This window comes from Rhinoraja longicauda, chromosome 44 (genome assembly GCF_053455715.1).
Source record: "Rhinoraja longicauda isolate Sanriku21f chromosome 44, sRhiLon1.1, whole genome shotgun sequence".
In the NCBI taxonomy this organism is placed as follows: domain Eukaryota; kingdom Metazoa; phylum Chordata; class Chondrichthyes; order Rajiformes; family Arhynchobatidae; genus Rhinoraja; species Rhinoraja longicauda.
Window position 1 is genome coordinate 1,980,049 of NC_135996.1, and position 18,261 is coordinate 1,998,309.

General features: G+C 45.6%; 1 protein-coding gene across 6 annotated transcripts in view; it reads right to left on the reverse strand.

Annotated features, from left to right (window-relative positions):
• Positions 1–12,601: 12,601 nt before the first annotated feature.
• The window catches only part of LOC144612295 (interferon-induced protein with tetratricopeptide repeats 5-like), a 32,544-nt gene continuing 26,884 nt past the window's right edge, over positions 12,602–18,261 (reverse strand). For all 6 annotated transcript variants that reach the window (XM_078431868.1, XM_078431872.1, XM_078431873.1 and 3 more), the window contains one exon: positions 12,602–15,513. In XM_078431868.1, the coding sequence (XP_078287994.1) occupies positions 14,046–15,513 (1,468 nt within the window). In that variant the 3' untranslated portion in view covers positions 12,602–14,045. The remainder of the gene's footprint in view (positions 15,514–18,261) is intronic.

Here is an 18,261-nt window from a genome sequence, read left to right on the forward strand (position 1 = left end):
GAGGGGTTTGGTGCATGGGTGGATGTGCAGGGACTGCGTGAGAAGTGGGGGGGTGGGATATGAGGGGGTGGAGGGACTGGGTGAGGGGAGTCCAGGAGTGGGGGGGGTGGGGAAAGGAGGGTGGTGTCGGCACTGGGTGAGGGTTCTCCCAGGGTGGGGGAGGGGGGGTGAGGTTCCCCCAGGGAGGGGGAGGGGGGGGTGAGGTTCCCCCAGGGTGGGGGAGGGGGGTTGAGGTTCCCCCAGGGTGGGGGAGGGGGGGGTGAGGTTCCCCCAGGGTGGGGGAGGGGGGTTGAGGTTCCCCCAGGGTGGGGGAGGGGGGTGAGGTTCCCCCAGGGTGGGGGAGGGGGCAGTGTGGGGAGCCCGGTGTTTCATTTTGTTTAGAGATACAGTGCAGAAAGAGGCCCTTCGGCCCATCGAGTCCGTGCCGACCAGCACTTCCCTCACATAACCACTATCCTACACACACAAGGGACAATTTTTACACATATACGAAGCCAATTAGCCGATAAACGTGTACGTCTTTGGAGTGTGGGAGGAACCCAGAGATCCCGGAGAAAACCCACGCAGGTCACGAGAAGAACGTACAAACTCCACACAGACAGCACCCGTGGGGGGGAGGGGAGAGAGGGGGGGTGGAGAGGGGGGGGGTGGAGAGGGGGGGTTGGAGAGGGGGGGTGGAGAGGGAGGGTGAGGGGGAGGGGGAGAGGGGGAGGGAGAGGGAGAGTCCGTCCCCACCCTCCCGATACAGACTCACCCTCCCTCACCCACACCCCCACCCTCCAGACACACTCACCCTCCCCATCCACACCCCACCCTCCCTCACCCCCACCCTCCCTCACCCACAGCCCAACCCTCCCTCACCCACACCCCCACCCTCCCTCACCCACACCCCCTGTCTCACCCACAGCCTCACCCCCACCCTCCCTCACCCACAGCCTCACCCTTGACCAACATCCGCGCCTCCCCAGTTCCCCTCTCTCTCCCCAGTTCCCCTCTCTCCCCAGTTCCCCTCTCTCCCCCGTTCCCCTCTCTCTGCCCAGTTCCCCTTTCTGTCCCTCTATCCGCACCTCCCTATCCTCTCCCCCACCCTGCCTGTCCCTCGGAAACGGTCTCCTCTCCCCTTTTCCCTCGCACCTCCCCTCCTCATCTCCCACCCCCTGCTCCCTTGCACCCTCTTCACTGACGTCTCACTCCGGCAGAAGCTGGGCATCCCCCCCCTCCCCTCTCCCCCCGCCACTCCACTGATCCGGGGTCTCTCACCCTGTGTTCTCTCCGTCTCGCTGATCGCTGCTTGCAACACTCCTGGCTGTGGAGACACAGTGAGAGAGACTGTGACCCCCACTGGGGAGACACAGTGAGAGAGAGATGGTTTATGTCCACTGGGGAGAGACAGGGACTGTGACTACTGGGGAGTGACAGGGACTGTGACCCCCACTGGGGAGAGACAGGGACTGTGACCCCCACTGGGGAGAGAGAGAGACTGTGACCCCCCCTGTATCTCTCCCCATGCTGCAGCCTCGATCGCAACACCCAACCACCGGAAATGTAGAAAAACAGTTTCCAGTTGCCAGGAAACAGCCGACACTCAACAGGGAAATAACCCAGAGCAGAACAACAGAGAAAATATGTGTTACTGATACAAGAGTGTTACAGTGTGGTGTGTATCAGTGTTACAGTGAGGGTGTATCAGTGTTACAGTGATGGTGTGGGGTGTATCAGTGTTACAGTGAGTGGTGTGGGGTGTATCAGTGTTACAGTGGGGGTGTGGGGTGTATCAATGTTACAGTGAGGCGTGGATCAGTGTTGCATTAGGCAGTGAGGGGGTAGAGTGTTACAGTGAGGGCTGTATTGGAGTTATATTGAGGGGTGTGGGGTGTATCAGTGTTACAGTGAGGGGTGTGGGGTGTATCAGTGTTACAATGAGGGGTGTATCAGTGTTACAGTGAAGGGTGTGGGTACCTCGGGACAACTGACAAGAAACGAAACTGAACTGGGATGTATCAGTGTACAGAGAGTAGTCTGGCTAAAAGACTGTGCATTCACCTCATCACTCTCTAGATTATAATTGGACCACCCCTCAGCCCTGTGATCCATGGAACAAAGTCTTAATCTGTCCAACCTCTCCCTATAGTAGTCTGAAGAAGGGTCTTGACCCGAAACGTCACCCATTCCTTCTCTCCTGAGATGCTGCCTGACCTGCTGAGTTCCTCCAGCATTTTGTGAATAAATAATCTCCCTATAGCTGAGTGCCTCGTGTCCTGCCAACATACTGAGAAATCTCTGAACTTTTTCCAGCTTAATAATATCCTTTCTGCAGCAGTGTGACCAAAACTGAACGCAATACTCCAGATTCAGGCACACTAACGTCTTCTCATAATGTCCCAACTTCTCCACTCAACACTGTGACTGATGAAGGCCAATGTGTCGAAAGCCTCCTTTATCACCCTATCCACCTGTGATGCCACTTTCAGGGAACAACGTGCCTGTACTCTGCAATCCCTCTGCTCTACAACAGTGCCGTACATTCACTGTGAAGGTCCTCGCCTGGTTTGACTTCCCAAAATCACCTACTTGTACTTATCTGCATTAAACTCCATTAGCCATTCCTCAACCAATTTGCCCAGCTGATCAAGATCCTGCAATAATTTTAATAACCATCTTCACTTTTATGACACAATCCAGTTCAGTGTCATTTGCAAACTTACTAATCATGCCTCACATTGTACAACAATGGGCCCAGCACCGAACCCCGAAGCACAGCACTAGACAAGGCCTTCGGTGTGAAAATCATCCTGCCACCTCTGTGCTCTGCTTCCTTCCATGAAGCCAATTCCACATCCAGTTTACGAGCTCCCCTTGGATCCCATGTGATCTAACGTTCCAGAGCAGACTATCGTGAAGAACCTTTTCAAATGCCTTGCTAAAGTCCATAGCGAAAATGTCTATGGCCTTGCCCTTGTCAACCTTTTTCATTACTTCAAAAAACTCAATCAAATACATCAGACACAATTTCTCACGTACAAAACCATGCTGATGACACCATTATTATTTATAATATAAAATTTATATATAAACTAAGTTTATATATATATATATATATATATATATATATATATATATATATATATATGAGTGTGTGCGTGTGTATACTTTATATCCATAAATAAAAAGGTTCACATATATAAACCTATTTTGGTGTTTATTATGGTGTTTATAGGGTACAATGTTTACTCTGCTGTTGTGTTACGGTAACAATTTCAGTGTGGAGGAAGGAACTGCAAATTCTGTTTGAAGAAAGGTCTTAACCAGAAACGTCACCCATTCCTTCTCTCCAGAGATGTTGCCTGTCCCGCTGAGGTACTCCAGCATTTTGTATCTACCAAGGAACTGCAAATGTTTTAAACTGAAGATAGACACAAAATGCTGGCGTATCCCAGCGGGACTGGCAGCATCTCTGGAGAGAAGGAATGGGTGACTTTTCATTCTTCTGTTTCAGGGCATATGGCAATAAAACAGTCTTGGCTCTCTAGCTGGCATGTAATATTGTTAGGGTAAAAGTGAAAGGTTTTCAAGAGTGTGTGTCGATAATTCACCAGAAAGTTGTATACACAATATAGCAAAAAAGTGGTTGAGGGGTAGGGGCTGGAGGATAGACGGTAGATGGAATGGGGAGGAGGTGAGGGGGAGGCGGCGAGGGTAAGGGGGAGATGGTAGGTGGGCACGGGAACGGTCGGGTACCAGATAGATGGGGAGATCGGTGCAGGGGGGTAGACAGTGAGGGAAGGGGGCATTGGGTTAGGTATAGGTTAGGTGAGGGGCATAGGAGAGAGGAGTATGGGGAAGGGAACTTGGGGAGGGGAAGTGTAATCGGGAGAGAAGGTGGAGGGGAGTTGGGGAGGAAAGGCATGGGGAGAGTAGATGGGGAGGGGCGCATGGTGGAAAGGCAAGGGAAGAGTAGATGGGGAGGGGGCATGGTGGAAGGGCAAGGGGAGAGTAGATGGAGAAGGGGGCATGGTGGAAGGGCAGCAGGAGTGTAAGCTGGGAATTTGGGCACGGGGAATGGAAAGAGTACTCGGGAGAGGGGTATGGGGAAGTGTAAACGGGGAGTGGGCATTGAGGAGGATAGATAGACAATAGACGATAGGTGCAGGAGTAGGCCATTCAGCCCTTCGAGCCAGCACCGCCATTCAATGTGATCATGGCTGATCACTCTCAATCAGTACCCCGTTCCTGCCTTCTCCCCATACCCCTTCACTCCGCTATCCTTAAGAGCTCTCTCCAGCTCTCTCTTGAAAGCATCCAACGAACTGGCCTCCACTGCCTTCTGAGGCAGAGAATTCCACACCTTCACCACTCTCTGACTGAAAAAGTTCTTCCTCATCTCCGTTCTAAATGGCCTACCCCTTATTCTTAAACTGTGGCCCCTTGTTCTGGACTCCCCCAACATTGGGAACATGTTTCCTGCCTCTAATGTGTCCAATCCCCTAATTATCTTATATGTTTCAATAAGATCCCCCCTCATCCTTCTAAATTCCAGTGTATACAAGCCTAATTGCTCCAGCCTTTCAACATACGACAGTCCCGCCATTCCGGGAATTAAGCTAGTGAACCTACGCTGCACGCCCTCAATAGCAAGAATATCCTTCCTCAAATTTGGAGACCAAAACTGCACACAGTACTCCAGGTGCGGTCTCACCAGGGCCCGGTACAACTGTAGAAGGACCTCTTTGCTCTTGTTATGAAGGCCAACATTCCATTGGCTTTCTTCACTGCCTGCTGTACCTGCATGCCTCCTTTCAGTGACTGATGCACTAGGACACCCAGATCTCGTTGAACATCCCCTCTTCCTAACTTGACACCATTCAGATAATAATCTGCCTTTCTATTCTTACTTCCAAAGTGAATAACCTCATACTTATCTACATTAAACTGCATCTGCCATGTATCCGCCCACTCACACAACCTGTCCAAGTCACCCTGCAGCCTTATTGCATCTTCCTCACAATTCACACTACCCCCCAGCTTAGTATCATCTGCAAATTTGCTAATGGTACTTTTAATCCCTTCATCTGTCATTAATGTATATCGTAAATAGCTGGGGTCCCAGCACCGAACCTTGTGGTACCCCACTGGTCACTGCCTGCCATTCCGAAAGGGACCCATTTATCCCCACTCTTTGCTTTCTGTCTGTCAACCAATTTTCTATCCATGTCAGTACCCTACCCCCAATACCATGTGCTCTAATTTTGCCCACTAATCTCCTATGTGGGACCTTGTCGAAGGCTTTCTGAAAGTCGAGGTACACCACATCCACTGACTCTCCCCTGTCAATTTTCCTAGTTACATCCTCAAAAAATTCCAGTAGATTTGTCAAGCATGATTTCCCCTTCGTAAATCCATGCTGACTCGGAATGATCCTGTTACTGCTATACAAATGCTCAGCAATTTCGTCTTTTATAATTGACTCCAGCATCTTCCCCACCACTGATGTCAGACTAACTGGTCTATAATTACCCGTTTTCTCTCTCCCTCCTTTCTTAAAAAGTGGGATAACATTTGCTATCCTCCAATCCACAGGAACTGATCCTGAATCTATAGAACATTGAAAAATGATCTCCAATGCTTCCACTATTTCTAGAGCCACCTCCTTAAGTACCCTGGGGTGCAGACCATCAGGCCCTGGGGATTTATCAGCCTTCAGTCCCATCAGCCTACCCAAAACCATTTCCTGCCTAATGTGGATTTCCTTCAGTTCCTCCATCACCCTAGGTTCTCCGGCCCCTAGAACATTTGGGAGATTGTGTGTATCTTCCTCAGTGAAGACAGATCCAAAGTAACGGTTTAACTCGTCTGCCATTTCTTTGTTCCCCATAATAAATTCCCCTGCTTCTGTCTTCCAGGGACCCACATTTGCCTTGACTATATTTTTCCTCTTCGCGTACCTAAAAAAACTTTTGCTATCCTCCTTTATATTATTGGCTAGTTTACCCTCGTACCTCATCTTTTCTCCCCGTATTGCCTTTTTAGTTAACTTTTGTTGCTCTTTAAAAGAGTTCCAATCCTCTGTCTTCCCACTCTTCTTTGCTATGTTATACTTCCTCTCCTTAATTTTTATGCTGTCCTTGACTTCCCTTGTCAGCGACAGGTGTCTCTTACTCCCCTTAGAGTCTTTCTGCCTCTTTGGGATAAATTGATCCTGCAACCTCTGCATTATTCCCAGGAATACCTGCCATTGCTGTTCTACCGTCTTCCCTGCTAGGGCCTCCTTCCAGTCAATTTTGGCCAGCTCCTGCCTCATGCCTCTGTAATCCCCTTTGCTATACTGTAATACTGACACTTCCGATTTTCCCTTCTGCCTTTCCATTTGCAGAGTAAAACTTATCATGTTGTGATCACTGCCTCCTAATGGCTCTTTTACCTCTAGTCCCCATTATCAGATCAGGATCATTACACAACACTAAATCCAGAATTGCCTTCTCCCTAGTAGGCTCCAGTGCAAGCTGTTCTAAGAATCCATCTCGAAGGCACTCTACAAACTCTCTTTCCTGGGGTCCATTTCCAACCTGATTTTCCCAGTCTACCTGCATATTGAAATCTCCCATAACCACCGTAGCATTACATTTGTGACACGCCAATTTTATCTCCTGATTCAACTTGCACCCTATGTCGAGGCTACTGTTTGGGGGCCTATAGATAACTCTCATTAGGGTCTTTTTACCCTTACAATTCCTCATTTCTATCCATACTGATTCAACATCTCCTGATTCTATGTCACCCCTTGCAAGGGAAGAGAGGAATGCAAGGACTTTTATTCTGAGGCTGTGGCCTCTGATCTTAGACTCTGCCACGAGTGGCAACATCCTCGCCACATCCACCCTGTCGAGGCCATTCACTTTTTAACGCTGTCTCTCTCTAACCCCCCTCCCCCCCCCCCCCCCCCCCAGGGAGATGGAATATGCACTTGGTCTGGGTTTTTTAGGGTGGCATAGTGGCGCAGTGGTAGATCCTGATCTTGCCTACTGTCCGGCTGGAGTTTGCATATGGTCACTCTGACAGAGCTCCAGGGTTCCTCTGTGAAGATAGGAGAATCTTCCAGAAGGACAACTATATCTGCAGCACTCCACCAATCTGGCCTTTATGGTAGCGTGGCCGGACGGAAGCCACTCCTCAGTAAAAGGCACATGACATCCCGCTTGGAGTTTGCCAAAAGGAACCAAAAGGATTCTCAGACAAGATTCTCTGGTCTAATGAAACCAAGATTGAACTCTTTAGCCTGAATGCCAAGCGGCACTGCTCATCACCTGGTGAAGCATGATGATTGCAGCATCATGGTGTGGGGACGTTTCTCAATGGCAGGAACTGGGAGACTAGTTAGGATCGAGGGAAACAGAGCAACGGCCCGAAGCACACAGCCAAAACAATGCAGGAGTGACTTTGTGACAAGTCTGTGAATGTCCTTGAGTGGCCCAGCCAGAGGCCGGGCTTGAATCCAATTGAACTTGAGGGACCTGAAAACAGCTGTGCATCGACGCTCCCTGTCCAACCTGACAGAGATTGAGAGGATCTGCAGAAAAGAATGGGAGAAGTTTTCGCTTTTTTATTATGGGGTATTATGTGTAGATTGATGACCTGAGTGACCTTGTACACCAGTCACTGAAAGTTGGCGTGCAGGTGCAGCATTAAACCTAAGCATTGCTGAATGAAGCCATTACACTTTCACTTTGAACATCTGCTTCCCTAAAACCTTCAATTATCACACAACACACATCTCAAAAGTGCATTAAATGGGCTAATATTGAACGTGTGAATCCTTTAACCCTGGATGTTTAGTGACCAACGGGAATTAATTTAACCAATCCTCTCCCGGTGTGGACTCGCAAACATTCAAATTGCACCTCACCACGTCCTCCCTTATATATTTGAAAATAGGCTAATTATCCTTCCTCCACTGTTCAAATCTAATTCATGGCAGGATATTTCCAGTGAAAACGATTTTTGGCAATTGTCTTTTATTTATTTGATTCGACTGCATACCCTCTAACTATTCAATAATATATATCCCCTCCGCACTTCAGCTCGTAGCCAAACAACTCTGGCCAGTCGGTCACTTCTCCTGACCTCCCTCCCTCAAATATCCATATACATCCTTCATGTAGTGCAATGATCAGAATGATACACACTCCATTCGACCGCTTTCATCAAAGGTATTCTATTAGGGTTGACGAAACTCATGCATCATTAAGCATTTTACCAATTGCCCTGCTACCATTGGGGTAGGGTGACACGTCTCTGTTGCACACTACCATATTCTGATAGTTCCTGCATGTTCCTTCGGCCCAGGTCGATTAACTTGCAGATTTGTGCAATTGAATTCAACTGTCAACATTTCCATTTGTCCAATACGTTGTTAGTACATGTACGTGTCATTCATTTCATATTAAAAATCTGGCTATCAATTTTGACATTACCTGCATTTTTTTAATTTGCAGATACCGATATTGACCATATATATGTACTTTAAAGTATATGTACTATTATATATATATATATATCAATATCAATATGGACAACATCTGCAAGTTAAAAGCAATTGCAGATAATGTCGAAATACCTTTATATATATACATACACATTAATTTCTCGCTATTTACCACAACCTAATCTGGACTAATACTGCATTTAGCGGAACAACACTGTGTGCATCCGGCTCTTCAGAGAGAAGCGCCAATTACTTTGAAGTTACTAAAGGATTATTAAATCCAAAATCATCTTTCTCGCTGAATCTGCGGGATATTACATTTTTGCGCTGTTGCAATTTGTACTCTGGTCGAATGACTTGCTAAAACATAAACGGTATTTAATACCACCCGATTCTCTGATTCCTGTTCAATGCAAATGTAAGTTGTTTCAACACATTCTTTGTAGATACCGAGCCCTCCACGAACGCAGCGTTCGGACAGCTTCGCCAAGCAACGATGTGGCGATGTTCAATGAACCGGCGTCTGCTCATTCCGTTAAGATTGGACGACGGGTTAGCGAATATACAATAAAACCTACCAAGGCGCGGTTCACAAGGATCGGTATTATTGCAATTGTGCCTCACCTGGAACACCAATAGCCCCAATAACAGGATAATAAATCTCTCGGATCCTCAGAATGACCGGTTTCCCCATTTCTCTCAGCAGCAGTGACTGGTGCTGATTTGGACGCCACGGCTCTGTTAGGATCTCTGAGATGATGCGTTGTCATGCATCTATATTTATACAGGAGACAGACTCCAAAGGAACGGTTATAATCCTAATCATTGCTGTTGGTTACAGTTGATGGAACAAACAAATTACGTCAGCGCGTCAGCTTCTGAAGCAAAATATGTGTCTGACTTCACACAAACATCTCCACGTGCGGGAAAAATCCAAGCTCAGACCTCTCCCGAGAGTAAAACTGAAAAGTGCAATCACAGGACAATTCCAACAGCAATAGGTAACGGGCGGCACGGACACGATGGGCTGAAGGGCCTCTTTCTGTGCTGCAGGACTCTATGACTCAATGACTGTTTTGTTGCTTCAGACAAAGGCTGAATTTTGAACAGTTCGTGCCTGATGGTCAGAGCCTCGGAGGCTTCATCTGGACTGTAAAATGTATTGTATTCAATCTAATGTATTGTAATCAATCCGATCTGACCTAAATGATGATGGCATTTCCGTAGTTGACAAGGAATCCAGCAAACAGGCGAACATGAGGAACATTAACAATTGTTCAACGATTACTGCCTGGAAGATGCAGTGAGTGATATCAGTGGATCTCACTGTCATTCTCTATGCCAATGACATTCCTCTCCTTCAACCAACATCATCTTCACGCTATTTTACCGCAGATATTTAATCTTTCGTTCTACACCGTTTCGTGTTCCGGATAAGTTACGAACGCTCACCCACCTTACTTCATTCGACCACCTCAAATTTTAGAGTTTATCCACTCGCCTTCAACCTCAATAAATATCACTGATACAAAACCACGGCCCTGCCCAGATCTCCCCAATTCCTGACAAACTTTTAATTTCCTTTTCATTCACATATATGGGGTCTTACATTTTTCCGATCTACATTTGAAAGCAATCTTTTTTCATCGATAAGTTCTTCTTACCCTTCCGCATCAGAACTATCCTCCACTGAGCGCTCAGGTCCCTTTCTGAAAACATGCACCACCGGCTCACATAATGGACAACTTACGTAAACTCACACTTACCTAAACAAATGATTACGTATTCATTACTTCAACGACCTGTGTAATTGCAACGGGAGGATGGCGAGCGGTTCCCCTCTCCTTCATAGATATGAGAGCGTGGCCCGGGCTCACGGCTCTTTCAGTTTCAGCTACCGTCAGTGCGGCGGCTGGGAAGGAGACCGAGAATGAGAAAAGCGGGGATTCATTAGCGGAGATGCTAATTGTTTGGAAATATATTGTATATGCTCAAGGTAAACGGGGAACAGGTGAGCAAGGAATGCTGCTGGTGGCGATTAGACACAATTGAAATCACCATGTAACTCTGCGGGGGCAAACTGGCACTGGACACGCTGTCCACTTTGCTTCTCCTGACAGACTTCAAGATTCAAGATTCAAGATGTCTTCAAGATTCAAGATATCTTTATTTGTCATCCAAAAAACAAGTTTTTTTGACGAAATTTAGTCACCCACAGTCCAACAATAAAAGCAATAAAATAAGCAAATTACACAACCCCAACCAACACACACAAAAAAAGAAACCCATCACAGTGAGTCTCCTCCAGTCCCCTCCTCACTTCGATTTAAACCAGCATCTGTAGTTCTTTCTAACAGACTTCAAGAGCTGCCAGGATCAGTTAAGCAAAGGTATAGGATACACCCTCTCACTGGGTGATACCAGTGGAGAACTTTTGATCCTCAATCAGAGTGAGGTTAAGGGCGACACGGAGGCGCAGCGGTACAGTTGCTGCCTTACAGCGCTTGCAGCGTCGGAGACCCGGGTTCGATCCCGACTACGAGTGCTATCTGTACGGAGTTTGTATGTTCTCCAGCCTGGCATTGCTGAGAAGCTGCTGAAACTGGTGCTTAACACTCCCCTGTGTGCCTGGGTCCTGGACTTTCTCACCGCCAGGCCCCAAGTGGTCAAGATGGGGAGACATACATCTAAACCCCTCACACTAAACACAGCATCCCCCCAGGGTTGCGTGCTTAGCCCCCTACTGTACTCCCTGTACACACATGACTGTGGCCAGGTTCAGCTCCAACTCCATCATCAAGTTCGCTGATGACACTGTGGTGGTGGGCCTGATCTCCGATAACAATGAGAAGGCCTATGGGAGGAGGTGGCTGATCTGGCACTCTGGTGTCAGGACAGCAGCCTCCTCTTGAATGTCAGAAAAACTAAGGAGCTGATTGTGGACTTTAGAAGAGCTCAACTTCCGAGGACGTGCACGCCACTGGAGATAAATGGGATTACTGTGGATAGGGTGAGCAGCTTTAAATACCTGGAAGTCCACATCACAGAGGATCTGACATGGACAACACATTGCCGTACTGGTAAGGCAAGGCAACGCCTTTACCACCGCAGACAGATGAGGAAATTCAGTCTCTCTGAGGATCCTTCAGACACAACATAAATTACTAATTATTCTCGTAAACCAGACTTCGATCATGCAAAAACACTAAGTACACAGAGTAACGACAGTAGTACAGACAATCATAGTAATGCGGTGCTGAGATAGAATGGTGATTGGGGTTGTGCAGGGTGGTTCGTGAACCTGCTATCTGATGGGGAGAACCTGTTCTTGAACTAGAAGGTACGGTTACTCAGTCTCTTAAACATTCTTGCCGATGCCACCAGCCCTTTACTTTTGTAAATTGGTTTTGTCTCTAAATCGGAAAATGTACAAAATTGCACGATACTTCCACAATATAATAACGACTGCCATCAAAATCACATAGAGTGGGTCTCGAGTGAAATATTCTTTCATTGCATTAGCTGCCAGATCTTTTTTTGCAAAAGTGCAATTAATTATGTCACAGAAAATTAAAAAAAACAAAGAAACGGAGAAATTGAACTTTTCAAGATTCTGAAGAGACCCGGCGCGAAGCCCAACCATTCCTTCCACAGATGCTGCCTGACCCACCGAGTTCTTCCTGATACCAGCTTCTGTAGTTTCTTATGTCTTTAGTGTCTTCGTTTTCCTTTAGCTTCTCTTCCATTTCCTGATCAAGATAACTCACTTTTGAGCGTTGATTTGTTTAACGATTTGCAAATTTCAGAAATAACATTTTTTATAATTAGCTTGCAGTTTTCACTTGAGATTTTTAAATATCTGCTTTATGTTACATTGTTGATGCCCTCGGGTCTTTCATGTTTCTGATGAATGGAATCTTTGAGTAGTAGCAGGCTACAATCAAGTACCATTCTTGGATGGAGGTGAACAAATGTATATGCAAGATGTGCCATAGCATTGGTGGAGTCTAATTGTGTATCATTTCTTCTTTCGATTGTGTGTTCCTTTATTTCTGGCATAGAGCGCATTCAGAAACCATCCTTTCTATTTCTTTGTATTAAAACACAACACAAAGATCGGGAAAGACAATCGACTTTATTTAAGAGCGCCAAATACAGTGATCACTGGGAGCAATTGATGAGATTGCTCAACGAACAAAAGATTCATCGACTTATGTACAGAATTTTCCTTTGATGTTTTGTTTAATGCAGAAGACACTTCAGGACTTTTCCTTCTTCCAAACAAATATACATCATGCACCTCTGAAAGACACAGCAGAGTAAATGCAGCCCAATTCCACCCCATTACAGGAAAGGAAACGACCTGTTATTCTATTGAAGCACGAGAACAGAATTGCACCTGACAAGTTAATAACAGATTGAATCAGTTATAAATATTAAAGTTTGCAGTGTGTTTACTGGCATCGAGTGACATACAAAGTAATCTTTTGTTGAACATTTGAGTCTTCGGTAACTGATTTAAGCATATTTAACACTCGTGGGCCGTATTCAGACTCAGCCCTGTGCACCACTAGAACCATGTTACATTTTGTATTGCCTTGAAGTCTATCTTCAAGATAAAGAACTTTGTGGTGGAGTTCTCTTTCAATAATTCTATCTATTGAAATGGCTTCCACAGGCTTCTCATTCTGCAACTGTTCACGCTATCTAGATCGCATGATTTAACAATGTCATGCACTAAGTTAGCATGTTACAACCCAGTTTCAATTGTAGCAATAACGGTCGTGTTAATGAAGATGAATGTAATATTAATGTTGCATGATTTGAAGGTGACAATGCCCAAGTTGAACATCAGAACACAACATGTGTTATGTTGCTCATTGTACCTTGGACAGAGGTCTCCATTGTTTTATAGTGTCACAAGGAAGCACTTTGGATCAGTCAGTGTGCTGTGTGTCATGCTCCTGGAGACTTCCCTCTCTCTCTCTCTCACTCTCTCTCTCTCTCCCTTTTTTTTTCCTTTTCAATGACTTTATTCAGCACAAACACATGATACATCACATCAAAACCACAATCAGAGGTTACAAAACATCAAGTAATCATTATAATACAATGTTGCCTTCATTATTTACAATGCTCTCAACCCCCCGCGGTGACCAGCGTTCACGGAAGGCCTCCAGTGTCCCCGTGGACACCTCTCTCTAACTCTCTTTTTTTTTCCTTTTCAAAGACTTTATTCAGCACAAACACATGATACATCACACCAAAACCACATTCAGAGGTTACAAAACATCAAGTAATCATTATAATACAATGTTGCCTTCATTATTTACAATGCTCTCAACCCCCCGCGGAGACTCTCTCTCTCTCTCTCTCTCTCTGTAGCAAAAGTAGCACTATTCTTGAAAGATCCACATAGGTTGGATAGTATTAACACAAGATTATCTTTAAAAATTGCACATTCAGGAGTACAATTCCAATTTGGAGAAGGTGAGAACAGAATATAATTAGTGAAACAAACACCCCACTCATGCTTTTCTTGCTTTAGGTGAAATTGTTGCATCTTTTAACGTTCATGATGCTCTTCAAACGAAAGGCGTAATTCACAAAGAGCACTAAGATATTCTTCATTGCTGGGATCGAACTCCAAAGCCTTTTCAAAGTATTCAATAGCTTTAGACTTGTCCCCATCCATCTGATGCAGTAACCCTTTGACACCAAGTGCCTTGCTGTCATGTGGATCCCTGCAAAGTGTCCTGGCTGCCCACTTGTCCAAATTTACATAACACATTTTCCACACTTTGGAGTTATTTTTAATCTTCAGTCCTTTCTGGAATAACTTGACAGCATTTGAATCAGCCCTTCTCTTCTGCAGTTGAAATAAGCCAGCCTGAAAACATATTCTCTGCATATTATCTGGACGAATGCCCTCTAACTCCAGAAGTTTGATGTAGACCTCCCCTGCTTTGGAATTCTCTCCATTTATTAGACAGATGTCCGCATAATCTAGTTGTGATTTAATACCTGTCCTTGGACGGTGTTCAAATGCCTTTCCAAAGTGATGCTTGCAATGATCGATCAAAAACTTTTTCTGTTGAAATTCAGGATATTGTGGATCAATGCTCAGTCTATTTTTCAACAGTTCAAGCAGTTGCACTCTATAGCACATACCTATTTGGTCGTGTAGGACACTGCTGTGTGGAGTGATTCCTAATCCTTTTTTCAGCAGCTCAATTGCCTTTTCCACATCTTGTTCTCGTCTGTAAAATTTTGCTGCATTACGAAGCACTTTTGGAACATCAGGGCTTTTCTGTACGGCTCGTTCAACTAATTCATTTGCTTCCTCCTTTTGCTTGATCTCTTGCAGTTTTAGGGCCAACATCACCATGGCCAAAGATTCATCTGGATCAAGCTCCAGCACACGTCTCAGATGCTTCATGCACTGACTCCTTGTGCATTTCTCTGGGGTTCCAGGAATTGGTTCCAGACGATACAGAGCAGTGGCGTAGCCCATGATCCATTCCGTGTTATTGGGATCTTCCTCCAGAGCTTTCTCAAAACATTCCATAGACTCCTCATAGTATTGAGCTGCCGATCTCAACAATGACCATCCCTTCTCCCCATACACTTCAGGTATCATTGCTGTGTAGCGGGGGCCATCAGTGAGCGGTTTACAGATCATCTCCAGCTTGTCGAGGTAGGACTGGGCCTCGGTCAGTTGTCCCATGTGGTAATGCACCCAGGCGTAGTTTCCATAGGTGATGATGCTTCTTCTTTCAAATGCATCTTTGTGGTTCTCCCTCAGAATCTTTTCAGCTTCGTTTAAATTTTCAAGTGCTTCTTCATAGTTGCCCTGCAGGGAGTTTACAAAAGCAAATTGGTTGCAGGACCTGGCCTTATACTTCAAATTCAGATCTATAGAATCTTGTAATCTGTACATCATATCATCCAGGTCAATGGTCTCCTTCTGTGGGCCCCACGTGAAGTGACACTGAAGCTGATCGAGCTTCTCCTTTAAATCCCTCACTGTTTTGCTGTAAGAGAAGAAAACACATGAAAATCGGTCGCAGATAACCTCCAATGCTTCAGAAATAGTCAGCAGATCAGACATGCTAGAGACGCTTTTCTCATATGCTTCTCTCTCTTAACTGCCTCTATCAAAGCTGCTTCAACCACCAACCCTGGCAGTACATTTCAATCTCTCATCACCCTCAATATAAAAATAATTGGCCAACACATCTCCTTCAAATCTTGCCCCTCGCACATTAAACGTATGCTGTTTAGTATTTGATTTTTCCATCCCGAGAAAAAGGTACTGACTGTCTTTCCTGTATATGCCTCTCATAAATTTAAATAATTATATTTGGATTCCCCAAAGCCTCTGGCATTCCAGAGAAAACAATCGAAGTCTGTCCAAATGCTCCTTATAGTTAATATCCCCTGATCCGTTCAACATTCTGGGACACCTCATCTGCACATTTTTAAAGCCTCCATATCCTTCCTGTAATGGAGTGACGAGAATTGTATGCAAAATTTCAAATAAAAAGTCCAATAAAGCTGCAACATCCTCGTAAACCTTTTCTGAACCCTTTCAAGCTTGAAAATATATTTCCTGTAACATGGTGCCCAGAACTGAACGCAATTTTCTAAATGCGGCCAGGACTAGAGGGTCTGAGCTAAAGGGACTGTTTGAGTCGGATGGAGAGCAGGAGGATGAGGGGTTATCTCATAGAGGTGTATAAAATCATGAGAGGAATAGATCGGGTAGATGCACAGTATAAGAAGATAACTGCAGATGCTGGTACAAATCGAAGGTATTTATTCACAAAATGCTGGAGTAACTCAGCAGGACAGGCAGCATCTCGGGAGAGAAGGAATGGGTGACGTTTCGGGTCGAGACCCTTCTTCAGACTGATGCACAGATGCTGATACTGATACATACTGATGGGTAGATGCACAGAGTCTTTTGCCCAGGGAGGTGTATCGAGAACCAGAGGACATAGGTTTAAGGTGGAGGGGAAAAGATTTAATAGGAATCTGAGCGGTGACTTATTCACACAAATGGAGGTGGGTGTGTGGAACAAACTGCCAGAGGACATTGTTGAGGTAGGGACTATCCCAACTATTAAGAAACAGTCAGACAGGTACATAGAAAGGACAGGTTTGGAGGGACATGGGCCAAATACGGGCAGGTGGGATTGGTGTGGCTGGGATATGTTGCCCAGTGTGGGCAAGTTGGGCAGATGGGCCTGTTTCCACGCTGTATCACTCGATGAGATTCAACAAAGGAAATATGTCCTGAAACATTATAACATCCATGAAGAACCAAGAACCATTTACTCCATGGCCGAAGGAGACACAATGTTCTTTAAACCACTACTTTGAAATATTGTACTGTGATGCAGTGAGATTCTAGAACGGTGAATCCAGCAGAGTAGAAGCAGGAGCACGGATTCTAAAAGGATAAAAAAAAATCTAAAACAGAATTTTAACCTTGAGTTGCAACCTCATCTTTAGAGGTCCATGCTGCACAATTTACTGATCAGCACTGACTTCAATTATGTCACAAATGTAGTTCAAAGGCATCTCCGCATCTGGTCAACTACTGTAGGGTAAACACACAGAGGGAAACTACTTCTGCACTTGTCCACGGGGAAAGTTACACATGAATTACTATTGAAACAGTGTGTGGTGTGGTTGGAGCACTGTGACAGTCCAGTCTATCTCAGTGTGACTCTTGATCGATCTCTGACCGACAAAGCACATATCACCAAGCTTAAAGGAAAAGTTAGTTCCAGAAATGCTCTTCTTAGCAAGTTGAGTACCTCAAAATGAGGAGCAAATTCTAAAATCATTCGATCAACACCTCTGGCTCTCTGTTTCTCCACTGCCGAGTATGCGTGCGCAGTATGGGAGCGGTCAGCTCATGTAAGGAAGATTGATCCTGTGCTAAACACAAGCTGTCGCTGCATGAGTGGATTCATGAAACCTACCAAGAATGACAGCATCTACTCTCTGGCATTGCTCCTCCTGGAATCAGAAGAGCTACAGCCAGTCAAAAAAGAATATCTCAGACAATCAGAGGATGAAAGACGCCCCCAACATGACCACCCTTTGCTACCTCAGCGTTTGAAATCACGCAGAAGTTTCCTCTCATCTGTCCATCCCCTGGACTGTAGTGCATCGTCCAGAAGGCTCAAAGTGTGGGAGGAGATACTCAAGAAATCCCCAGAAGACATTTACATGGCAATCGATCCCTCTGAGAAACTCCCACCAGGTTCCGACCAACCGTTGGTAACCTGGCGCAGTCTCAACAGACTGCGGACAGGCATGGGGAGGAGCTAATTGAACATGCTGAAGTGGTGATATACTGAAGATGCAGCAGACTGCGAATGCGGACGGGGCCTCCAGACCATGGAACATCTCCTGAGCTGTGACATGCTGCATGACACATGCACTGTGAAGGATCTTGCAGAGGCCAACGACGTGGCACTAAAATCTGCTCACTATTGGCAAACAGTTGTGTGATGACACGAATAAAAGAAACTATTGAAACGGCCATTAGTACAGGTGTTACACTTCTCTGGACATACTGCAAGGCACTTACACAGCTGTAGCTAGAAATTAGCTGATGAACAGGTGGAACAAACCGTCAGGATGGATATTGTCACATATAGCACAAGAACAGGTCCTTCAGTCCACAATTTTTGTTTTGAACATAATGCCAAGTCAAACACATCTGTCTGCAAATGATCCATATCCCTCCCTATGCTACAAATCTT